The sequence below is a fragment of the Candoia aspera genome, chromosome 8, assembly GCF_035149785.1.
Source record: "Candoia aspera isolate rCanAsp1 chromosome 8, rCanAsp1.hap2, whole genome shotgun sequence".
In the NCBI taxonomy this organism is placed as follows: Eukaryota; Metazoa; Chordata; class Lepidosauria; order Squamata; family Boidae; genus Candoia; species Candoia aspera.
The window spans coordinates 67,384,123-67,410,727 of record NC_086160.1 but is presented as its reverse complement, the minus strand read 5'-3'; the positions used below and the strand labels follow the sequence as shown (position 1 = coordinate 67,410,727).

Genomic DNA, 26,605 nt, shown 5'->3' with positions numbered 1-26,605 from the left:
ATTCTTGTAGCCTGTCATTTTTAAATCCACTTTCAGATCAGTCTCACTTGTCAGGTAAAACTTGTTCCTCTTTCATAACATCTTTTAAACACAGTTTATCTATAGAAGCAGACCAGGGCAACAAAGCATCTTCTGGCTCTTGGCTGGCCCCACCCATTCAGTCTAGCTATTGCAACTTCTCTTTGCAGGCATCCTTGCATAGCAGTTAGAACCAGAGAAAGACCCACTGGCGATCTATTGGATCATCTCTACCTTCCAACTGATAAAAGAGATAGAGAGGCCATGGAATGTAGAATAGCTGCTTTGTGTCCCGGTAATTCTCTGTCCACTGACATTAGGGTTCCTCGGCAGTTTTCTTGTCACATCATAATACCTGTTCTCTCCTTCCATCCTCCTATTTCTGGATAGACAAGGGATGGAAGCTGCAGCTGGTACAAAACATAGTTGACAAATTGGTAAGCAGGGCAGGTAAATGTATATGCAGAACACCATTCCTGAAAGCTTCGTACTAGTAGCCTGTGGGATGCCAGAACAAATTTAAGCCTACAAAGTCCAAAATGGCTTAAGATCAGAGGACTTAAAAGGCCACATCCACCAATACCATCCAACTCTTGAACTAAGATCAGCTGAGGAGGCCCAGCTTGTGGTCTCATTAGTGGGTTCAGCTCACAGTACCATGACTAGGAGCAGGGCCTTCTCAGTAGCAGCGCCCCAGCTATGGCACTCTGTTTCCAGTTACGTCCACCTGATTCCCAAACATTTTCTTTCAGAAAAACCATCAAAGGCATGCCTGTTCAACTGGGTTAACACCTCCTCTAGGATTGGACTGACTTTAAGTTTGCTGATTAGTGATTTTGTTTTTCTGAATGTAAGCACTGTTGGTTTTATTGCAATGATGGTATTTATGAATGTTGTTCTTAAATTTATACCCTGTCTTCCTGCTTATGTAAGTACTCAAGGCAGTTTTTTTTCCCCTTTCTTTTATAAATCAGGTAGAGCTCTTTTGGCAGAGGGGAGAATGCCACAGAAACAAACAAACAAACAAACAAACAAATATAGAATCATTTTTCTCATTCATCTGTATCATGATTCGTACCTGCCAATTCCTCACTGCAGCCTTTAGAGATGGCAAATAGGTACCCGTGAACAACTGAATTTAAAACATCCATATGGCTTCATAGCCAGTACTTTTCAAGTGGGTTAATTCCCACATTTGGGTGGAAACCAAAAGCAGATTTTCCTGTGCCTGTTTATCCCTTGAAATGGGCACTGGCAAGCAAATCATACAAGCATTTAGTTGGAAAGGATTTCAAAGGTCATCTTTACCACACTCTGCCAACGACAGTTGGCCAGACCAATGGATATCCAACCTCTGGAAAAAAAAACATCTGGTACAGAATTGTCCACCATCCTCCAAGGCAGTCTGCTGCGTTGTTAAATAGGTTTCAAACTCAGGAAGTTCTTCCTAATCTTTAGTCAAAATCTTTGTAATTTGAACCCATTGGTTCATGACCAAAGAAGCATTTTCCAAGTATTATGTTAAACTTCTTTCTGGTGTTCTTCCTGTTTGTATTGTAATAGTTTATTGTTTTAAAAATGTGGCCTTATAAAATATGCTGTTGTCTCAAAAGATTCTATGCAAACATTTTGCATAAAGAAATGTTTTTATGAATCCTAAAAAGGTTTTGGTTATGTCCGTCTAAATTTTCTACTTTCTTTCATCTCATTAGTGAAGCCTTCCTTGGCAGTGACAACCAGATCTAGAATAGTTATGATTTACTTCCAGTATTCTTCTCTCTTCTCATAGACCATGACCTTCAATGGGAAGAGATGACAGTAACATCACCTGTACTTCCAAAGTCCTTCAGCTTTCCATCCAGAAACCTCATTTTCAGTATGTTTCAACCTGTGATTGGAGGAATAATTGATCCACATATGGATCAACAGGATAGCATTCATTGAGACTGATGAATGCTGGCCAAGTTTATCATTACAACTTGGATTTACAGAGAAAGGAGGCCACACACCTCCTGTGGCAACATGTTAGGATGGTGCCACTGCCTCCATCCCACTTTTGTTTGGGAGTCATCAACAGTCATCACATATCCCCCTTTTTGTGGCAGCCTGTAATGGCATGTGGGAATGACTTGGGATAGGAGAAAGAGACGCAGCCAAGGGAATGGTCAGATAAAAGGCAGCTGAGCCTGCAGCAGGAATGTGGGTGGGGCAAGAGGCTCAGAAGGGACCCTCCCTAGCTTTGGAGCTGTAAAGGGGATGGGGCAAGAGAAGTACTTTCAGACTTGCCAGATTCTGTTAATGTAGCTTTACAGTAAAATAGAATTAGCTCATCTGGTCCTGTCTGGTCTAGCTTGTAAGGCTGACACAGCCCAATAAATCCTTCCAGTTCCAGAATCATCAATGAACACCCAGGATAGCACTTTCCTATCACATCACCTACCATTCAGTGCCTCCTAAGGGATCAAGTCATATATTCAACTGTGTATGTCCCCCTGAGGTTCCTCCTTTTGGGCAGGTAGTAGTAAGAAAGGTTAGACATACATCTTCCCCAAGTACCATCCTTATTGACAACTGGGGCTTCAGAAAATCAGTCTTGAGGGGGGGGTGCACTGTGCAACGTCCCTGCTGCTTTGTCGGCACACGTGGAGCACAGAAGGCTTTTCAGTTTTTGAATGCCATCTCTACGAATACAAGAACACACACACACACACTCAGGAGCCTGTTCTCACTGTGAATTACTACTTGTAAATGCAGCCAACACCCTGTTTACACAGATAAGCAAATCCGCAGTCTGCCAAGCTTCCTCTAGTCAGAGTTGCAGCTGTGGAACGCTGTGAATAATAGTTGACTGGAAAGCACATGTTGCGCAAACAGTGAAACGGTTCTTCTATACAGGGCAAGTAGCCTTTCTTTTGAAGACTTCAAAGCTGTGACATCTGCTTCTCAGCCAGCCACTGTCTCCCCTGCAAACTGGGTTCTGGGATGCAAAAGGGTTTTTTTTGGGGGGCGGGGGGTTGGTATTGCTTTTTCACAGGGTCCTCTGAAGATTTGTGCATGGGTCTGTGTTTTAAAGGACCACACTAAAAACTTGGGCACAAGGGGCAGCGAAGCAAGGCTTTGTTTATTTGGTTCGTACACCTTTGACTTTGCCATACCTGGCCCTGAACATCTCCCTTAAGGGGTGCTAAGTTCACTCACCTTTGCAAATCCTATTGAACAGTTGCCAGAGAACTGCAGACTAAGCACTCAAGCCCTAAAAACATTCAAATGGTTAAAAGAATAGGAAAAAATAAGTTTCTTATATATAAAAAGGTAGTTAAAGTCAACCTTGAGCCAAGTTCACCTTGTGGTGGTTGTGTCCATGCAGTTTTCTTGGCAGTAGCATGGAAATGGTGCTCGTATTTGCCACTTTTTGCCAGACCAGCCCACAACTGTGTGATTACCAGGCGGTCCAGGTGATCCACCATCTATATCAGTGTTTCTCAACCCTGGCCACTCGAAGATGTGTGGACTTCAACTCCCCCATGCTGGCTGGGGAATTCTGGGAGTTGAACTACACACATCTTCAAGTGGCCGGGGTTGAGAAACACTGATCTATGTACTTATGAATGCATTAGTGGACTAAAAGCTGCTAATTACCAAAGAGTTGCGGGCTTCAGTCACTGGATGTGTTGTAGACAGCCATTTGTCAAAATGCTTGAATTTGGATTTCTGCACTGAGCAGGGAGTTGCCTTTAATGGTCCCTCAGTGATTCTAGGATTCTACAAGAGTAAAAGAAGGGAAACAAAGCAGAACAGCTGATGCAACATAGTAGAATATTACAGTTGGAATATCTCTTATTAGGCTTCAGTATATATTTTACATGCTTTGAGACTATATTATGTGCTTTGAGACAAAATATGTTTAAGAACATCAGCAGTGTCCTGCTGGGTCAGACCCCTGGCCCATCTAGTCCAGAAGTCTTCTCATGCTGGCCAACCAACTGCACAAGGAAGCCCACTAGTCTCCCAGCAGATGGCCTTCAGAGGCAGCCCCACTGCCATCAAGGCCAATAGCCATTGGTCCCCAAGACTTCCATGAATTGGTCCAACCCTTTTTTGATGCCAGCCAAGCTAGTAGCCAGCACCACACGTCTGATAGCAGCAAATGCCAAAGGTTAATTATGCATTATGTAGAAACGTATTTCCTTCTGTCTGCCCTAATTTCTTCAAGGATTCAACTTCATTGGGTAACCACTGGTTCTAATACTTTGGGAAGAGGAAAATAGCTTCTCTTTGTCCAATTTATTTACTTACTTACTTACTTACTTACTTACTTACTTACTTATTTATTATTCAAATTTTGTTACCGCCCATCTCCCCCCAAAGAGGGAGATGGGCGGTATTTATCTATACCACACATAATTTGTACACCTGAATTATGTCTCCAGGTCTTTTACTGTTATGTCTTTTCTTATAAAAGTTCAGCACTCCTGAATAAAAATCTACAATTTGCAGAACTTAAAATAATTGTCTCCTATACACACACACACACACACGCACACACAGATACGCCTGCTAAATAGATATCCAATTTAATCAGCTTTAACCCGAGCTTTCCGTCATGATAGTCCCCCCCTCCTCAAACATAGGAGGGGCTCTTCTAAAAGTGATCGCATCTACCGTCTGACAGCCAACATTAGACAGGATATTTGTATTTGGAGACCTAGCCTACCCTCGCATACTTGCAACCTCAGATGCAAGGCAGATATTTTTAATGGCTTCATTTATGTAGATACTGATCCACAGGATCACGATGTCACACAGTTTATTGCAGGATTGAGGACAACATAATTACAATATTCCAGAGAATGTATGTTGAAATATTAAGACAAGCAATCTCCTTTCCTTGAAACCAGCACCCCTGGGTTTCAGGCAGGCAAAATAGCAAAGTGGAAGATCGTTCTGTAGCCAGCTTTCATCCCTTCTGCTAAGCCAGGCCAAACAGTTTTGACATTTTTCCAGAAAAGAACTAAGGCCATCTGTTTTCAAGATACAGGAGGTCAGTTTCCTCTCACTCCTGGACCCTGATGGCATGTTTGCTTGATGTAACCTGAACCACAGGTGGCAGATTAGGTTAAACGTTATTTTTTTAAAAATAGCCAATCGCTAAGAATTTATTTTAAGTTATAATGTATTTTAAGCTTCCCCTTTCCCTGGAAATTGTTGCCTCAAGCCCTTAGGGCATCACCTGTGAAATTGTCCATGTTTGGGCTGGATGTTTTTTTTAATAGCTTCCCCTGTAGGTGAATAATTGACTCCTAAATATTGTCTGCATCATTTACCCTTCAGTTGGCACCCCTTCAAACAATTTCTGCTGAGGTCTTTTTTGCCAGGTGACATGGCTGAGGTTTCAGTACTCCCTACTTTTGTCCTCTCCCACTCTTCACTTGGGGGCAAAGTAAAATTTCTCAGCAAAAGCCTATGCAGTCCAGATGCCATTGTGTGGACTCTCAGAGACCAAGATTGTCTGACATGCTTTCTCACAGTACGGTTCTGGTCCGGACTCAGATTTCTTTTATCTGACCGTTGTCTTGGTTGCATCTCTTCCTCTTGTCCCTCGAGTTTATTCCTTCTGCCCATTACACCTACTGGTACAGCTCCTGCAATAGAAATGTAATGCAGCAGTATCATGATGAATTGCTGAGCGCATGTGCCACTGTATTCTGGACCGGCTGAACTTTCTGAGTCCCCATGCACAGTTAATTACAGTAATCTAGTCCAGAGTTGACAAGTGCATGAGAGATGTTCTTCAGTGCATCCTGTTCCAGGTGTCAGAACCAAGCCTGCCTCTGACTCGGAAAGTGAAACTTCTTCAGAGTCAGAGGAGGAGTTGGAAACTTATCAGCCCCAAATCGGGAAAACGAAACCCCAGGCTGATACAGCAGCATGGGAAGAATCCATGGCACGGATTGAGTAAGATTCGGAGGAGGATTTGAATACACCAATCAGCATGCACCAACAACGAGCTGAAAAGCACGTGCAGGAGGAAGCAGCCTGATTGGCTACAGGAGACTCCAAGCGCGCCAAAGATTGGATAAAAGGCAGCTGCGCAGAGAGTGAGCTGCTGGAGACAACCGATCCTCTAAGCCTGCAGCTTTGGGAAAAGAGTCCTTACCGGCGTCGGAGGCAGCGCCTGTGGCTGAAGAGGAATCAGCGCCTGAGCTCCACTCCGAAGAGGAATTGAATCTTGTGTCTGCTGCATCCGCGGAACCAGCATCAACCGTGCCCAGCAGCCTCCACCTTGCATCCAGCCTTGAAACTCCATGATCTCCTCAGCAGCGTAGTCAAGCCAAGAAGTTTCTGCGCTGCCACTTGTCCTCAGTCCTGTGCAACCATGCTTTGCAGACTCATCCATGCTTGGAAATTTCAAAACTATCTTGTTCAGGAACTGGGTCGCTGGTTACTCTGGGGCTTCCATCTGTTTCTAGCCTTGATCTGGGGTCCAAGCCTTGCTCCAAGTCTTTAGTTCAGAGAATTCAACATAGTCTGGAGCTTCCAGCCGAGTCCAGCTTTGCTTCCAGTTCCCAGCCTTGCTCCAAGCTTCCAGCCCAGAGAATTCAGCCTAGTCCAGGGCTTCCAGCTGAGTCCAGTTTTGCATCCAGTTCCAAACCTTGCTCCAGGTTCCGAGTCCTGCTCTAAGATTCCGGTCCTGAGAATTTCGCCTAGTCCAAGTCTCCTAACAGAGTTTAGCCTTGTTCTGAGTTCGAGTCCTGCTTCCAAGCCGTAGTTGCTGTGTCTAGTCCTAATTCAGTTCCAGATTGCCAGTGATTCAGAGCCAGAATAGCTTCCAGTTCGAGATCTGTTGGTTCCAGAGCACTGTGTTCCAGTCTTATCCAGCCTGCCTGTCCAGTGAGAGAGTCCTGTTTAGCTGCCTGTTGTGCCCAGTTGGGTTTTGATTGAGTCTTCATATCCAAGGACTTAATTATTGTAAATAGTTATTTAATCAAGTGTGTTTTTTAAGACCTTGTCTGGCTGCATAGTCCAAACAGGGCATCAGGTAAGGCCACACTGGTGCACCAGCTGCAACTGAGCATTCCTGGAATCAGTTGGCCTCTGAATTAACAGCCATTCTGTCATGGTTGGGCTGAGTCTGAGTGTGTTTTCCCCATCCAGACCCTGACATCCTCCAGACACCAGGTCATGGCTTTCATGGTAGCTCCCACAAGCTTGCTTATTCTTCATGCAGCTGGGACAGGCAGCCTGTGGTCTCATTAAAGGACAGCCCAGCAGTCGTGCATCCTGGCTCATCTGTTTTCCTGCTGTTGTGCTGCACGTGGGCTGGCAAAGGAGTCAAAATAGAGCAGCATTTGTATGGGAGATGGTGGGTCGGGGAAACAAAAGAAATATGTTTAAAGTTTCGGCATGAACTGGTGAATAAGTGAAGGCTGCCCAGCAGCAGAGTGCTGGTTGGCTGCCTGTCCTCAAAGCTTTCTAATAATCAAAATGGTTGGTATGGCCAAGAGCAATATTCCATGGGTTTTAAATTGAAGGTGCCTTTTGTCAGCCATCTAAGGCATTTCATGGGATGGTATAAGACAATGTCTTAGGAGCAGTAAAGTAGAAAAATTCAGGAAGAAATCCTAGAGTACATTGATTCTCCTGTAGATGTCATGCTGGGATGTGATCAGTGAGCTGGCTATCGTTACAAATTCTGTGTATAATAAGTGTTAATTGTACTAATTTAACTTATTTTTAAGCTGCAAATTGTTAAAAAAATGTATCTTGCCTCCATATTTTTATATATTTGTAAGCAGCATAATTGCAAAGCTGCTTCTCTGGTTTCAGCAAAACCAAACTATTCTTTTGTCTACCAATTCTGGGGATCTGTTTTCCTTCAATATCAATTCAATTCCATTCAACAATTGTTTGGGAAATGTTACTTTGTTAACTGCATGAACGTCTGAAGGGAATTTTTCAGGGCATGGAGAAAAACAGCTTTTGAGAAAGTTCATTGTGTATGTTATTTTTGTTCAGACATAATAGCTTAAGGAACTGGAGCAGAGACTAATCATACCTGCACAATATGGCTCCAGTCCCAATCCATATGGTAAAGTTTGCACAAACAGTGAGACTTGGGACATGTGTTTCTCAAGAGCATCACAAGTAACTTCTGAGACATTTGGCCATTTGCTTGCAAGGTAGCATGGACTCTGGGGTGGGGGGTGGGGAGCAGGAATAAATTCTTTGAATTAAATAAAAATCACTGAGAACGTAGTGAAAACTCTCTAAACTTATCTTCAGCAAATTTTATTTTTCCCCTGGAGGTTGGAGTGGATCCTTGTATGACTCATTGGGAGTGTGTTGCCTTCTAAAATGGTCGCCTACCATATATAGTTCTTACCCATATAGATTTTCAGAACAACTAGAAAATGGAGAGTTGATTTGTGGAGTTAAGACTGGATTTGAGCCATTCTTAAAGGCTACCCAAATTGATCTGTGCACATTCAAATTAGTAATCAAGTTTGGATATACCTCCAAATCACATACATATAAAACGTTGGATTATTATTTCCTCTCAAGTGGCCATTGTGCAATAAAGGTATCCTTTTTCATATACATTCTTTATCTTTTAGGTGATAAGCCTAAATGTGTACCTTATTATAGTTCAACCAGAAGAGAATCAATGTTTTGGAAGCAATGTTTCATCGCTTGGATTTTTATTCTTTATTTTTATTTCTATTTATAGTATTTTTATTGTATTTTATTATTCTGATGGTTTTAATCATTTGTTGTAAACTGCCCAGAGGCCTCCGATGGGAGGAGATGGGTGGGGATAAATTAGGTAGACAAACAAACAAACAAATAAATCAAAGTGAGAGCTCATTAAAGGGACACATATACAAAAAGTCTCCATAACTGAAAGTAAAACTGAAGTAAGATAGTAAGCACAGTGGTGGGTTAACTTAGCAACCACTTTGCTTAATGACCAAGTTGCCGGTCCCAAATGTCACCACTAAATGAGGGCTACCTGTACATCCTGCCAGCTCACCTTACAATTGTTTTTTTATTTTCTTCTACCTAAACTGTCCCTTGCAAATGGTTGTGAGAACCCACAACTGTGCTGATGATCTTACTTCAGTTTTCCTTTGGTTTACAGACCTGCAAAGGTCATAAATGCAAGGACCAGTCATAAAGTTACTTTTTTATCACCTTCTTAACTGCAAATGGTCGCTAAGTGAGGACTACCTATACTAACTCATTTTCAGAGCATCTCCCTTTTTCTGGTTTTGTATGAAAGTCTGTAACATGTCATGCAACTGAATAAACTAATTCTAAGTCACGTTTATTAATGAGTCAGTGTTAATGAGTGTTGTATCATTTAATAAAAATATAGGAAAAGGAACATGGACTTCTACACTTTAGCTTTGAGGGATGAGAAAAATATTTTAAAAAAACAAAACAAAACAAACCCTTGCTGAACCAGAAAAGGCCCTTTCAGGATTTTTAAAAAGGATCTTAAGGTTTTTATTACAGTTTTTAAATGAAACTGTAATTTACATACAATATAATGTGTATAAATCACATGTTGGGCTACGTTTCTTGTTTAATAGAAATAGAACTGTCCACATGAAATGTGACATTTGTGATAATGCCCACACAAAGGTATATTTTATAAACATGTAATAAAATATGTAAATACATATTTGACAGTAGGAAAGACATAATTCAATTAATATTTCTGTGATTTAAAAATATAAGCACCGACTGATACAGAAGTAAAATAAAACTGATAATTTAATACATGCCAAATTGACAAGGACCAGAAATATACTGATCTAACTTCTCTAATCTAGAACCATTTTATTTTTCCAATGTTTTCCCCTAAGGACTCTGATTTCTCCTACTACTGTCTGTGACAAGCAATATTCCTTATTTTTATGATTATTTCGTCATTGTACTATTTAGTTCTTCGCTGCTGCTTTGACATTTTTGTTTGTATTTGTAGTTCTAGTATTGGCACTATTGTTAACCCTTCTGTATTTCCATGTCTGCTTGTAGCTCTTTCCACGTGCTGCTCTTTCTCTAATTTGTGACTATACTTTTAGGATAAAAAAGCTTTCTGCTTTCCGAAAGGGGGTTAAAACTTGGTTGTGCCACCTCGCCTGGGGTGGGAGGGGGGATAGTCAATCATGGGGGTGGTTGGCACCTTGATGGGGCCAATGATGACACCATTATTCCACCATCTTGGACTTTATATTTTATGTTTTATATTTCTTATATTTATGTGTTATTTTATACTGTATTTGTTTTAACAATATTTTAATATTTTATGCCTAATTTTACTTGTAAACCACCCAAAGTCATTGCAATACGAGATGGGCAGTAAAGAAATATGATAGATAGATAGATAGATAGATAGATAGATAGATAGATAGATAGATAGATAGATAGATAGCTAGCTAGCTAGCTAGCTAGCCCTGGTCTTATAAGAAAAGGCCAACACAAAGGTTTGTCTGGGTTGCTGGTTAGAAATTCTTGGAATGGTATTCCCAAAACATCTGGACAGAGCCAGGTTGAAGATGCCTGCTCTCCTATCACCTTAAAATGCCCTTGTAGTAGACACATCCTTGAGATCATCCTGTGAAATTCCCATTAATTATTAGTATGAACACAATTATCTACTGTTGATCATGTTAAGGGGGAAAATGTTTAATCACCTCCCTATAAACCTACTTCCTCTGAGGCAGAAAGGTGTGGTAAAACCGAAAAGTGATAGAACATCTTAAGATTATCTACCCACACGTGTCCATTTTATGAGTGAAAGCTTTTTAAGTACTTCTAAATGAATTTTTGGAAATGGGAAGAAAATGTAGATGAATGCTGACAGGTGATGCTTGATCAAAAGCAAAAAAATAAAAGACCCTTTGTACCTTTATCACAGGATTTTTTTGGGGGGGAGGGGTCTTCCAGATATTTTTGATCAGGTGTTTGAAGATGTTTTTAAAAAACCACACAGATAGACATCCTGACTGCTTCCCTGCAAAGCTGTATAAATTTGTCATTTTCCACATGGCAGGTCTGGGTGAAAACACCTACTTTAGGAAAGTAATTTTATAATCAGATGAGAGTTGAAAGATGTCCTTTATGTTGTACACTGAACATAAGCCAGCACATGCTTTGCCAACTTTTTAAACACAGGAACGTCCCGTGTGATTTAGGGTGGTTGTTTTTAATCTCTTCTCTTTTTTAAAAAGAAAAATGCATCATGATATCAGCATTTCATAGATTTATAGTATGTTGTCAGTCTTTTATCTTCTCACAGCTACAGAATGCTCTGTACTTCAGTTTTGGCCATGTAGAGAAAATACTTTTCTGTTCCTGGTAAAAATCCTTTTATTGGAGCACAGTTTTTCTTCTTTCAAGGTGATGCATGCAGCAGTTGAAGGGGAAGAGATATTGCAGAGTTTTTACTCTACAGTCCGATTGATTGATTGATTTGTCTGATAGGAACCTTCTGTCTTTTTTCATGCTGGTAAATAGAAAAGACCTGTGCAATTCTTCTTTTTATGACCTCATCATGGGTTCCTCCTTGCTCACATTCAATATGCCTTCCAACTCTGCCTCTTCCTGAACTCCCTGATATGTCAATGGCAAACCAATGTCTGTTTTAAAGAAGGAGCCTGAACGTGGCTTTCAGTTTTCTGGAAATACTCAATCCTTCTTTGTTCCTTTTCAGAACCCACAGCCAACCAAATTCTGTTTAATGTATATACTGCAAGTCCTTCCTTTCTTCCAACAATCAGCTGTAAGGGATGCTTCTGTAAGCACACCTCTACCCAGGAGGGTCTCTATCAGTTCAGAATCTACTCCAGACCTGACTGAAGTCAGTTCACAGCACTGGCTGACATGCACAGATGTGTTAATTTACTGGATCTGGCTGGTTTATTTGAAACCAGAGCAGTGATGTGGGGCTCCGTAGGTCTTGTGAGGGAGTTGTCTTCTCTTCAGTGGGGACTTCTGCCTCATCCTGCTCCAGGATTTCTGTTGTTTCAGGACTGATGATGGCACAATGGAGCAATAACTGATGAGTGCAGAGAGCAGAATTCAGGTCTTGATGTACTCCACATTTTGTATTCTGAAAAAATGAAGATTATTGCCAGTCAGTTCCAAGCCATTTTGTGAAAGTTTGGGGATTTCTGTACTATAGCTCATCTCTCCAGGTCATCTTCCAGGACTTGATCTGGAATTTGATTTTATTTACAACATTTAGTCTATTACTGTAACACATATAGTAGTACTCCTTGGGAATTTATAAATCTCAGTATCTAAAATAATTTCATAGGCTTCAAATATATCCCACATTACAGTAGGGATAGGCAACCTCTCCAGATGTTTTTAACTGAATTTTTTATCAATACCAGCTAGGATGGCCAATGGCCAGGGACTGTCAGATTTGTAAGTCTAATATGTTCTTCTATATGGAAAACTTTCAACATTATTTTGCAACTTCAAAAAATGCAAAAGGCCATAGTCTGCTTCCAAGGACAAGGACCACAGTTACATAACTCATCTTCGTCTATTGAACCTTGTTGAGCTTAAAAAGGTTATAATTAGCAGTTTTCTATTCAGATGAAAATAAGAGGTTCTGTCCTTCAGCACTGGATCCATATTTAATCGTAGTTTAATCAGGGATTTGTCCTGGTGACAATTTCTGGTTGCCAGTGGCTACTGCAGGCATCTGCAGGGACAGTAAAAAAAGTCAGAATGGCCCTGCCTCTTTTTTACATATGATGCACATAGAAAGGGACAGGGCTTTGATGACATGGTCACAGCTGCCATCATGACTTTTTTGACCCACCCTTGCAAACATCCATGGACTGGATAAGTTACATCCTTTCTTAGTATTGAAGCAGGATATGTTTATATAACTTGGATAGATGCCATGTATCTTGACCCTATCATCAGTTGTTTCATAAATGTACATTAAATATTACTTCAGCAGTGGGTAAATCACCCCATACTAGAGGTTTGAAACTGGTCCTGCAGGATACAAAGATATGTAAAGATGAGAACTGAAACTCCCTTAAATATGAAAAGGGGGACTAGATGGCATTTCTGTAGCGATCGCCGCTGCAGCATCTGTTGGCTGTGCTGTTTGCAAGCAGATGTTTGCAAACAAACCAGTTAGCTTTTGTATCAATAGAAAAACAAGAAGAGCAATGTTACTAACCAGTAATAAGAGCTGAAGAATTTAAAAGATGAATTCACAGCTTTTCTGCTGGTTTTCCATAATGTGAGGCAGTAAGACTATTTGCCAGTCATTATGGGTAACCTTAGCATCCCTTGATGATACCCAGATTGGTTTAGTATATACAAGACAGCTCAAGATCAAAATTCTTTCTTGAATTCCTAATGTGGTATCAAGTACCTATTTCCCTCTAAAAGGGATGGCAGTCGTATTGTAGCTCAGTGTTCCTCAACCTTGGCCATTTTAAGTTGTGTGGACTTCAAATCCCAGAATTCCCCAGCCAGCATGCTGGCTAGGGAATTCTGGGAGTTGAAGTCCACACATCTTAAAGTGGCCAAGGTTGAGGAACACTGCTGTAGTTTATACTCTAAAACTTGGAGGTTTTGTTTTTCCTGAGGAAGTCTGCAACGCTACTTGTTCATCCTTCAGGGGAAACCTCACTGAACTCATTAAAATTACTGTTCAGCACATACAAATTGGCTCTGGTTACAGAAATACAGTAGTATATGAAAGATGGATGAGGCGAGAATGAAAGACAGAATGATTGCAATCCTGTCCTTGTGTCCCCCAAAGCAAAGAAACTACACAAATGGTGCAAACCTATCTTTTATGGACATTTGAGTGTAGTAATATTTATCTTTTTCTCTCTAGTCCATAATCTTCATTCGTGATCGAAATGCCCGTGGCCAGGAGGTCTCTGCATATATTGATTTTGCCCATCGTTTGAAGGTGGATGAATTTGACGTCTATTTCAGTGGCAAAAAGAAGCTTTTCCCCAGACGCAGTGATCTGAGGTTGGTGATGCATCTTCTGCCCACATGTGAAATCGCAGCAGTTGGTCTGCTGTTTCCACTGACAACTGTGGAAATATTAGAGCCTATACTTTCCAGTTGGAACCATGAAAGGGAATGGAAGGGGCAACATGCTCTGCTTCAGGAAAGACATTTGACAATATAGATGCCCTGGTGGATAAATATATCCTATCTACATATCAAGTTAGCCTCAGCTAGCAGTGAGTCATAAAATTGAGATCTTTTCCAAAGTAGTCTCATAAGCGGGCATTTTGGCCCACGATGTGTAAAGTTTTACAAATCAAAATAACTCTTCGAGCTGAACTTAGAAATGTACTTAGAGGCAGTGTTGCTATAAATGGTATAGGCATGAGGATCAAAAAAGGCTTTGAGATGTTTCATAGCCTGTTTGTTCTGTTCCTCGCTTGATACTTGGAGGCCTCCCACTGAACGTGTGAACCAAGTGCCTCAGAAAACATTTCATTTGAAGGGTGGCATCTCCCTATACAGTGTTCTATCCCTGGTGGCAGTTAGGTAAAGGTAAAGGTAAAGGTTTCCCTTGACGTAAAGTCCAGTCGTGTCCGACTCTAGGGGGCGGTGCTCATCTCCGTTTCTAAGCCTTAGAGCCGGCGTTGTGATAGACACTTCCGGGTCATGTGGCCAGCATGATGACACGGAACGCCGTTACCTTCCCGCCGAAGCGGTACCTATTGATCTACTCACATTTGCATGTTTTCGAACTGCTAGGTGAGCAGGAGCTGGGACGAGCAACGGGAGCTCACCCCGCCGCGCGGTTTCGAACCGCCAACCTTCCGATCGGCAGCTCAGCGGTTTAACCCGCAGCGCCACCGCGTCCCTCCTGGTGGCAGTTACACATGTGCAAATTCTTATTCCATGCTATAATCAGCAAATGATGGACAGCCTCAATATATTTATTCTCAGATTCATCTACTAGGGTTAAACACTTAACTCTAGTCTCAAAAGCTAATGTAGGTAAAAAGTCTTTGCAGGTGTTTTCAAAAGAAATTCCAGTCCCAGGTTCATTGACGCTCTGGGGAAACAGGGTAAAATTTATTAGATAACACGATGGTTTATTTGGCTGATTTAAGGGTCTGCAACAGAATGAAAGTGAGGGGCCCATCTCAGAGATGCTGTATATCAGATACAAGCAGGTGAGGGCCTTTCAGAGTAAACTATTACCTGGACAAATTTGAATTGAACTGGAGAAAAATTAATACAAGGGCTGAAGATGGGGCATAATGTATTTCCAGCAACCTCTCCATCCAGAGGTGAGGCTGTAGGTGAAACCTGGGTGAGGGGAAGAGGAAGAATAGGCCAACATAGCACATATGGGACCAGCACATTCATGATAGTAAAAAGAAAATCAAAAAGCTCAATATGTGGAAGAATTTTGGAGAGCTGTATTTTTTAGTGAATCCATCCAATCTGCACTGTCTTGCTAATCAGCTGAGTGTAACACTGTCATGTTTCCGCCTCTGTGCCGCTTCCAGTCTTGCTATGCAATTCTCAATTCAGAAATTACAAATAAAAATGGATGTATTCAAAAAGTTGTCTACAAAACTGTAAATATTAGAGAATGTTGCAGGGAATTACATGCACAACTGTGTATATCATACCTTCTAAAAAAAATGGCAAAGTTGTGTAGACGTTGGAAATAATGGACTTAACAATTAAATATATGAGAAATTGGCAGAGATCAAATACAAATACATTCATCCATCTCTCATCAGCATCAGGACCCAGGATATTGATCTACCTTCATGTATAAGCAGGAGTCATTAATTTGCTGTCAGAATCCTGCCTTTCTTTGCTGAATGCAAGCACAATACTTCTCCTACAATAAAGATCTTCAGATCTGGATAGAAATGGATTGTTAGTGTGCATAAGTCTAAATAGTTAGAATCTTTCTATTTTTTGGACACCAGATGACACCAGAAAGGCTATTAAATAGTTGGTGATTCCCATATAGTACAAGAAGTGAGAATTTGAATGACTGTTTCTGCTTATTTGTATCAAGATTTGTTTGATATTCTGTATGGAAAGCTGATGTACTTTCTCTGTTGGAGAATGCTTCCAAATTATACACCAGCCACATCATCACAAGCTGTATTGGCAGAGATGTCCATTGGGGGGCGGTATATGAAGACATTGCACCACGGTGATTTTTGCACCCTTGTTACATTTATTATGACAGCCCTGGATTAACCATTCATCAAAACAAGCATGTACTTGGGGCACCAAGGGAAGGGGGGCCGCACAGAGTATTTTTTCCCTAGCTATCATGCCCTTAAATCTTCCACTGCTATATCGACTTTAGTCAAATTTTTGGTAGTTGTCCTTTTCTGCCATGTTGAGCTTTAATCTGCATTATTAAAAAAATATTTTCTCTGGCATGGTGAGTGACTAAAGTTTAAAAGTTTGGTTTGAAGGTCAGCTATCACATTTGTTTTCATCTCATGGTGTGAGAGTTTCCCTTCCATCAAGGGACACCATTAAGGCATCAGTTGGCCTTAATCTGGCCCTGAACTATGATGTCACATGTGCAATGCCATTTTGTCATTTTGACAAAAACACTGGATCCTAAAAGCATTACTGTTCTTATTTCATCTTTATTTTTTTTTATTTTGACTTTATTTTATTTTATTTTAATTTCTTTTTTTTTTACTGTGAGCCGCCCAGAGAGCTGAGAGCCAGGTGGCATATTGTGTAAGTCTAATAAGTCGTCATCATCATCATCATCATCATCATCTCTATATACTGGAGCATCTTAGCTTCAGCACTGCAGCCTGTAGGAAGTACTATTACACCTTTCATGCCTGCCTTGAGTTGGAGCGGCTGAAGGCATTGAGCAACAATGTTCTTATCTTCCAAACTTTTGTCTTAGAAGCCAAAAGTGGGGCACCAATAGGGCAACTCCCTCTTTGTGTTCTCTCTTAATTGCTTCTGTTTGTTGTATCAAGATTAAAGAGGAACCCAATGCAAACCTTTAACATCCCTGCAGTGTTCTCCTAAATTTGGAAGGTGTTCATTTTCACGTCTACCTAGCCAAGGGCTTGCCTAGACTCATTTCTCATTATTTTGTCAGCAGAGCCATTCTTTGACATAGGTAACTGGTAGCAGCCAGACACACACACACACACATGCAGCAATATCACTTGGCAATGAGGCTGAGCCAACAAATCTGTAATTCGAATGAGTTTATTAAGACCAACTGGCTTCATACCTTGGCTGTTTCAGGATGCCTCAACTCCCAAGTCTTAAATGTAACTCCATTTCCCAAAAAAGCAAAACTCAGCTGTTGTCAGACTGAAATTAAACATGGCAGCAGCAAATGTGTTTCTGACATGCAAAGCAGGGGGTGAGAGTAGTGACTTAAAGCAAAAATGATTGTGTTTTATTACCTTCCTTGCCTCCACTCACATGCTGTACTCTTTCCTAGGCATGTTTCCAATTAGAAGCATGGTTAGAGGACAAACTGTGGGCCAGATTTTCTCAAGCTGGCATTTTCCCAATATGTTGAGAAATCCCCACAATTCCCTGCTAACAGGCCCTTTGGCTCGGCTTTTTACATCTACTGGTGGTGAAGTCCAACACATTGGAAGGACATCAAGTTCAGGAAAGACATAGACCCATAGTCCATGAACTCTGTGGGGGAGCCTAAATGCCCTTTTTTGCCCTGCAGGTAGTTGTTGTCATGTCCACTTTCCTCACATGTGTTTTGAATCTCAGAAAAAGCAAAAGACTTAAGTAGATCTCCTCTGGATACACAGAACAAATACCTTAATTGAAGCAGTGTTCAGAGTGAGACCTCTGTGAACATTGGATACAGCAGTAGCACCCCCCAAATTAAACTGCTGCTTGTATTCTTCAACATTATATGATGTATGATCATGACTTCTCTATAGAAGTCCATAGAACAGTCTCTGTAGAAGACTATAGCTTTGGTTGGAGAACAATCAACAATTTTTTTTCTGAAAGACTAGAAACCTTATATGGACTTTTTGCTGAAAGGAAAACAAAAATGAATTGATGATTTATGGATTTGAAAGACTAAATAAGGGGGTAAGGGGATTTGTAAAATATTTGAGAGGGAGGAAGGACAATAAGATTGTAATTATCTGTTGAAAAGAAGATCAGAAGTCATTTATATATTTCTTAAGTTTTCTTTTTCTTGTACTTCTTTGTTTTTCTTTGTTTTTTCTTTTCTTTTTTTCTTTCAGTTTGTCTTTTATTATAATGTATGAAAATTCTTAATATAGATTAAAAAGAAGACTATAGCTTCATTTGCAAGGAACAAGCAATTGTTCTGTGGTAGGAATTTTGTGGGGTTTTATGTTCCTCAAATGTCCAGTCAAATGATAAAAATAGTCAAGAAGTATTGGTAAAAGTGCTAATCACAGTGCTGTATAGGTAAGGGAGTCTTTCTGGAAGAGAACATGAACAAACTGAAGAGAGATCTGAAATCTTTTTAGTATGGAACAAGTGAGTAATGTAAAAATAGGTGTTATTTTGTTCTGTTGTTGTTTATTAGTTTAGTTGCTTCCAACTCTTCGTGACTTCATGGACCAGCCCACGCCAGAGCTTTCTGTCAGCCGTCAACACCCCCAGCTCCCCCAGGGAGGAGTCCGTCAGCTCTAGAATATCATCCATCCACCTTGCCCTTGGTCGGCCCCTCTTCCTTTTGCCCTCCACTCTCCCTAGCATCAGCACCTTCTCCAGGCTGTCTTGTCTTCTCATTATGTGGCCAAAGTATTTCAGTTTGGCCTTTAATATCATTCCCTCAAGTGAGCAGTCTGGCTTGATTTCCTGGAGAATGGACTGGTTTCATCTTCTTGCAGTCCAAGGCACTCTCAGAATTTTCCTCCAACACCACAGTTCCAAAGCATCGATCTTCCTTCTCTCAGCCTTCCTTATGGTCCAGCTCTCGCAGCCCTATGTTACTACGGGGAACACCATTGCTTTAACTATGCGGGCCTTTGTTGTCAGTGTGATGTCTCTGCTCTTGACTATTTCATCGAGATTGGTCATTGCTCTTCTCCCAAGGAATAAGCGTCTTCTGATTTCCTATTTTGTTCTATCATGGATTAATCTGCTGGAGCATATCAGCTTTTCCAGGAGTGCAGCTTGGCAGTCCTTTCAGGACCAATTTTGAACCATGTCACCCATGGTTTTTGTTCAATATTTGACTCTGTTGGCATACACTGTCCTAAGCATCTCTAATTTGGAATCATCCTTTCTTAAAAAAAATAATTTTTATTAAATAATTTTTTACAGAATAAAAACATTTAAAGGATAAAGAAAAGAAAGCAAAAGAAAAATGGTAAGAAAAGAATAAAGAAATGAAAGAGAAAGAAGAGAAATAGGGGGAGAAAAGAAGAGAAAGACAAAACACAAAGAAATGATTTCCGATCTTCTTTACAGCAGTTATAGTTTCATTCGAATTTTATCCTCTCTCTCTGAGGTTATATCATAACTCCCTTCTCTCCATTATCTACCCTTTCTGATCATCAAACCCATAAGCTGCAAGTACATTGTTTCTGTTTTCAGCAAAAAGCCCATAAAGCGTTTCCAATCGCCCGCTAATTTGGACTCCTCCTGATACTTGGTGGACTTTGAATGTAGCATTTCAAGTATTTGGAATCTGCCCTTTCTACCTCCTCTTTAGCAAACAGCAGCCACTGCACTCAGGCATTTTAAAAAATCAGCCAGGGTAAAAATGTTTCAAGTAAGTAGCCATGACCACAAGTGTGCATTATACAGAAGAAGACCTGAAGGACCAGGCTAGGGACAGATTTATTTACTTCCTCTATTTAAACATTTTATATAGCCAGCTATCTTGTAGGCAACATAACCCTGGGTGGCTCACAAACAACAGTAAAAACAATGTTAAAAAACAGTGAAAAACGTTTTTAAAAAAACCAACACAGAAACTCTTGGTGTCCCTGAGATACACAAGCAACGTCTCTGGGCTCCAGCCTCACACCACCCCAAGGCTCGTGGGAAAGCAGGTCTTTAAGCTTTGGGGGTGGCTAGGAGGGTAAGGGGTCTGCCAGATCTCAGGGGGACGGGTGTCGTCATGGAGCAAATCTACCTCTGTGGTCGCTAGGAGTCAACATCAACTTAATGGCACATAATCAATTGATCAGCTGTGCAGAAACTAATATGCCTTTAATTGGGGGTCTCCTCCCCTGCCCTGATACACACACAGTCATGGGTGTACACACATACACACAGAGAGAGTTCAGGTCAAAAGTTAGCATATGGACTGCTCCTTTGTTTATTTAGAGATAAAAAGAGTGCATTCTCCTTTGAGAGAAGCTCAACTGATTTCATGAACACAGCTATATAGTTTTCTCATCTGTCTGTCATTTATCTATCTATCTATCTATCTATCTATCTATCTATCTATCTATCTATCTATCTATCTATCTATCTATCTATCTATCATCATCTTCCCCATCTTTCCTATAGCCTTGGAATTCTCTGGTGGTCTCCTATCCTGAGTCCAAACCAATACTCAGCTTTTGGGCCCAGATAAGGTTAGCCTGGTGCTGCCACCTATTGAAACTGTTTACTTTCAGGATATTTTCCTTAGATATAAACGATGCATACCTGATGCAAAGTTTTCAGTGCTAAAAAGGTGTTTTAAACAAAAGCAGTTTCTAAGCCTCCAGACAATTAGAAGTAGAATAAATTAATTGGAGCTGTTGTAATGTTCAAAGCTAAGGTTCACTTTGTTTGGGTTTTTTTTTTATTCTGGTTACTCTGAACACTAATTTTGAATTCAGAAGGTGGGGGGGGGAGTGGGAATTATTGCCTACTCCCTGTTAGTGATAGATGGTTAGAAAAATATTTCCTCCTTGTGGAGTAAATGACATTGCCCTTTAATTTAGATAAGCTATACAATCTCTCTAACCTCTCTGTTGCTTGCAGTTAGAGACCATGTATAGGTCATGTGGCTGACAGTTTACAGCAGGGCTGAGCAAATTCTGGATTCTTGTGGCTGATCTGCCCTCTAGTCCATGATCCAGACTCCAGATGTGTATTTTGGTTTGCAGCCTGAGTATCCTAGATTTGATTAGGCTGTGTAATAAAGGAGGCACCAGATGAGAGCGAGGGCTTTACGCATAAGAAGCAAGCATGCTCAGGCAGAGTAGTGCTGTTCAAGGCAGGAATCCACCCTCATTTCAATTCTGTCTCCACTTTGCACTCAGTGGTATTTGTGGCGTTTTCGTGTGTTATAACTGTATTGTACAAGTCAGTGGGATCTTGCTCCATGGCTGACTACAGCTGGAAGGAAAAGAAATTCACAGCTTGATGGCCTCACATCAGACACTGTTTTTCTTGAATCTGTCAGGAAGAGAAGGAGGAAAAAACTTGCAGCTGATCCTTTTGGGCAAAAGTTGTCAATGAGACCCCAGGCATCTAGTTGTAACCCAGCCAGGTTTGGGGGTTTTCCTGGGGTCAGACCATAGTCCTTAAATTATATCCTGGTGATGCTACATTAATAATTGTCAAGCTGAATACTTGTATTCTTTCATATGTATATATATATATGCGTGTATGTGTATGTGTATACATATAATATAATATAATATAATATAATATAATATAATATAATATAATATAATATAATATAATATAATATAATATAATATACAGTATATATGTATGTATGTGTGTGTATATATATATATATATAGTTTTAACAGCAAGAATAAGAACTAATACAAACTAAAATAGAACAGAGAAAATGAAAAAGGGAGAGAGAAATGAAAGAAAAAGCTAAAAGTGCAATTAGGAAAAAAGTAGAAAGAAGTAGAAAAAAGAAAAAGATATAAAGAAGTGGCTTCTGATATTATTCACTGGAGTTACAAGTACAATTATATGTTAACCTCTCTCTCTAAAGTTACATCATGACACTCTTCTTTCTACAGTATAATTTATCCTGTCTAATCATCAAACCCATAAATCACAAGTTCTTTTTTTTATTATTATTTTTACACAAAAAGTCCATAAGGGGTTTCCAGTCATCAATAGTTTTTGTATTTTTTAGTGTCCATATTCTCATCTGAATTGTGTGTCTGAGAGTTAAGGGTTGCTGACTGTTGTCCTGTGTGATAAGGATGCAAATGTAGCTTCTCAGGAAAAAGCCTTGCAGCTCTGATGTGGTTCCACCTCCCCTGGCGGAAAGAATATAGAGGATTTCATTTTGCAGCTAGCCTTGAATATTAAGGTCTGCTCTAGCTCTAGCACAGAAATAGTTTCTGCAAACTGTCACCCTCCAGATATCTTGGGAGTTGTTCTCAAGTCATCACACCTCAATTGGGGAGGTTGGAGACCACTGCTCTTGAGTGTTATTGATATTTCTGGTTTTATTCTACATGTTGACACTGTCTCATTCTACAGACTTGTTTTCAGGTTTTGTCTCTGATGTTATCCGCAGTGGTATTCACAGCCCAGTCTTGCTGGACGTGTGGGTTTCCTTAGATTACCTGCTTGCTATTTAAAATGTGACTCATAGTCTTATGAAATCAATCAAACCTTCTGTAATGTATTGTTTATCATGTACTCAATCAAAAGAGTCCTAAGCTATTGGTTGCCATCTGTTTTACAGCTTAATCACAGCCTGCACAGTATCCTCTGATTTTCCTATCAATCAGCTAATTAGTTTGAATTCTCATAAAGACTCAGACACATTTAGGCCCCATACCTTGTTGTTGTTGTCATCGTCATCGTCATCATATTCTATATAGCAGTAGTAGGACAAGCTTTCATACAGAAAGATGTGTTTTAGAGGGTCCAGCAAATGAACTATCAGAAAACATCCAGTACCACGAGCTAGATCTGGTGGCAGGCCCTGTGTGTCCCCATGACTTTGTTGGAAGATTCTCCTAAAGAACTGAGTTTTATTTCTATTTTTCATCAGTCACAAATTTCCATAGACTCATAGCTATACATACACTGCATCTGAGTAAGTGAGTGATTTAAGCAACGTTGCTATCTTTCGGAGACGAGACAGGCACTACAGATGTTCCTTGGAGAGTTTCCCCAGTAATTTGATAGATCATAAATTATTTTCTCCCAGGCACTGGAGATTAGGCATTGCCTATGGGCCCACTGTCCAGCTTTTGAAACTTCAGACTCTGCCATAGGACATATACCCCTGTGGTGCAGATCATCAATTATAGGACCTGGGCTGAAATTTCCAGTCAGCTACAAAGATGAATTACTGTAGGTCAAACATTGTTTCTGTTGTTATAATCTAGGGTTGATAACAGTAGCTTTTTAAAGAGAATGTGATGCAAATGTGATAAACAATGTGAATGACCATCCACCAGCATTGCATTTTATGTCTCTCCACCAAGAGTGAGCTGAAGCTGTTAAATGCATCTCTAACAGTTTGCAACTTCAGCACAAACCCTATATGATCTCAGCTTCAAAGGCCACCAAAAGTCTAAATAACTGCAGAAAATACAATGTTGCTTTTAAAATCTACAAGCCCATGTGAAACAAAGTACTGTGGCATGCCCAAGTTTTGGAGTAAGGAAAGTATCCTAAGCTTACTGGGGAGTTGTGAAACTTTAATTTAATTTAACTTAGTTGAAAGTTAACTAAGTATCTGGGAGTCCAGACTGACATCTTTCTTTGGCAAGTTGTACATCCCCTGATTCCCTGATGAGTCTGAACAAGACAGAGCTGAGTTTCGTTCATCCAGGACTGGAGTGCAGTAATCAAAATAGTTGTCTCCAACTAATGCTGCATATAGACATAATTATCGAAGGACTATCTGACAACTCATTCCAGTGGCAGATGATAAGGAATTAACCTCTGTGAACTCAACTAGCTGAAACTTTAGCAACAGTAATAGATGTTCTGCTAACATCTGTCACCCTGTCTCTGCAGGAGCAGACACTGTAGATACAATCTAATTGATCTCCTCCATGGCATAGCAGTTATTTCTTCATACTGGGAGAGGCTCACACCAGTTAGCAATATGATATGGAATGGACTAGGCAAATTATCTACCTACTAGAAGACACATGCTGTCTGGGACTGGGAAGTGCTCTAGAGAAGGAAGAACTTTCTTAATGCTTCATAATAGTCAACTGTCCTAATCTTCAGAGCACAGCTTTTTAAAAGGCATTTCTAGGTTCCCACTTGAACTTATTCTGATGGATTAGTTGACTTCAGACTTTTTGTCTACTAATGATTGTATTTTCAGGAATAGCATAATATTATCTGGTAGAAAGCAGAATTAGCATGATTTTCTGACTTACTGAAATCTTTGGATACCATACGTATGTTTGGGTATTAAAAGATTTTGGTCTTTTAATATTGGTCTTCTTTTTAGAAGGCAAGCCAAATGGTGGATTTTAGGGGGATACCAATGACCAGTCAGTTAATAATAAACTGAGTAATTAATTTATTAAATCATTATGGAGTGGCATGTGTATTTTCTGCCTAAGGCATCAAAACAATGCATGTGAAGTGCTGCTTTTCTCTGTGTTTGTGCAAAATTTAAACTACACTTTAAATTATTGAATAGTTACAGGATCCATATAGGCTCACTATGTTCTGGAAATGTTTGCAGAAACAAAGTAATTATAATGTAAAGCAGTTCCCCCCCAAGCTGGATATTCTTCATGTATGTGGGGACTTCACCTCCCTGAATTCCCAGCCAACATTATCCAACACAAGTCCTGCACTGGCTGGAAATCTTGGGCATTGCCATCTCAATACACTGGATGGGACCAGGTTGAGGAAGACTAAGGAAAGGTTGACTGATGGTCTGCATTAGTGGGGAAGAGCCATTTGAAAAAAAGCAAACTTTTGTAAGACTGGTCATATATATAACAGTGATGCTAAATCCAAGAAAAATATGTAGAACTCTGATCCAGAATTTCATTTCTGGGCATATGGGTTGATTGCTGCCTGCTGTAGCAGATAAGAATGGGGTGTTCTGTGGATACTTTTCTCTGCCATCTTTAAGAACTAGATTGCCTCCCCTAATTCATGGTCAACGGGCATCACCAAATTGCAACTGATATCGTCACAAGATATCAAGAAAGCCAGACTGCTCGCTTGAGGGAACGATATTAAAGGCAAAACTGAAGTACTCTGGCCACATAATGAGAAGACAGGACACCCTGGAGAAGATGCTGATGCTAGGGAGAGTGGAGGGCAAAAGGAAGAGGGGCCGACCAAGGGCAAGGTGGATGGATGACATTCTAGAGGTGACGGACTCGACCTTGGGGGAGCTGGGGGTGGCATCGACCGACAGGAAGCTCTGGCGTGGGCTGGTCCATGAAGTCACGAAGAGTCAGAAGCGACTGAACGAATAACAACATCATCACAAGAACTTCACTAGCACTAGAATCACCTTATAGGATCTGAAAGTGAGATACAGGAAGCAGGCTTCCATCATTCCTTAGGGCTGTCCATACTGATGAGACTCAGAGTTCATCAACATCTGGGGAGCCACATGTTCCCTATTGCGCAACAAAGTATTTGAAACAGAGCTGTAAAAAGATTAGTCTTTCACTCTAGAAGGGAGCACTTCCTTGTTGTCCTCAAGTTTCCCATATAGTGGATTAAAAAAAAAACCTTTTCCAAGGTTGTCAGAAGACATTAAACTGCATGTTATAATGTCATCCAGTCAAATGCTCCCTCCCAAAAGAAAGAGAAAGATTTGGACAATTAACAATTTAATGTTACAGTCATATTTTAAACCCTTTGGGTGTTCTTTGAAGAATTTGTAGTTGATCTATAAGGCTTCCCTTTCCATTTTATTGCAGTCCTTTATCAAGGGAGCATTATTTATGTGTTATAATACTCATTTGGTTCTAGCTGTTAAAGGAAAGGAATGTGTTAGCAAGAGAAATTAGCACTGAAACATGGACCTGGAATCTGGGTTGTAATTTAAGTCATTTTTCCTCTGCTGGTATTTATAATCTAATGGGGTACAGGTATAATTCAGTTTTTTCAAAGGGAATACCATGTTTGCTTTGGAATCATTTTCACTTTTTCCTCATTCTCCCCACCAAAAATCCCTGTTTAAAAAATAAGAGAGCCCTACTATAAAAGAAAAATCACTGTCTAATCTTTAATTTTTAAGTGAAGTTCTGGAATAAGTAATGGCCTCTCAAATCCAGGTAATCTTGGTGTCTCCTGATTTTTTGGAGCCATTCCAATCCAGGCTTATGAGATCATTTCAATAAGTATTTCACCATCACCCTTTACTAAAGTGGAATGGAGATACAGTAATGCACAGCAGAGTGAGTGATGTATGCGTTTTCAGTAGGAAACCCACATTCCATAGAGCATACAATGGCTCCTTTGGGGAAGATCATAGCTTTATTCTGAAAGTATGTATCAGCTTGACTTTGCCAAGTGGCATTGAATGTTGGGTAAAACTTTGATATAATGCTGCTGCCACTGAGAATAGGCAGGACTGGGGCAACAGGGAGCCCATGTGCTGGCTGCATCACATTCTGTAACATTCTGATGCATTCCCGCTCACAATCTTGTTTTTATTTATGTT

General features: G+C 40.4%; 1 protein-coding gene across 1 annotated transcript in view; it reads left to right on the top strand.

The window, feature by feature from the left end:
* The window catches only part of CFAP299 (cilia and flagella associated protein 299), a 291,049-nt gene that overhangs the window by 226,541 nt on the left and 37,903 nt on the right, over window positions 1-26,605 (top strand). Inside the window, exon 4 of the mRNA XM_063310423.1 lies at window positions 13,901-14,043. Within this exon, the coding sequence (XP_063166493.1) occupies window positions 13,901-14,043 (143 nt within the window). The remainder of the gene's footprint in view (window positions 1-13,900; window positions 14,044-26,605) is intronic.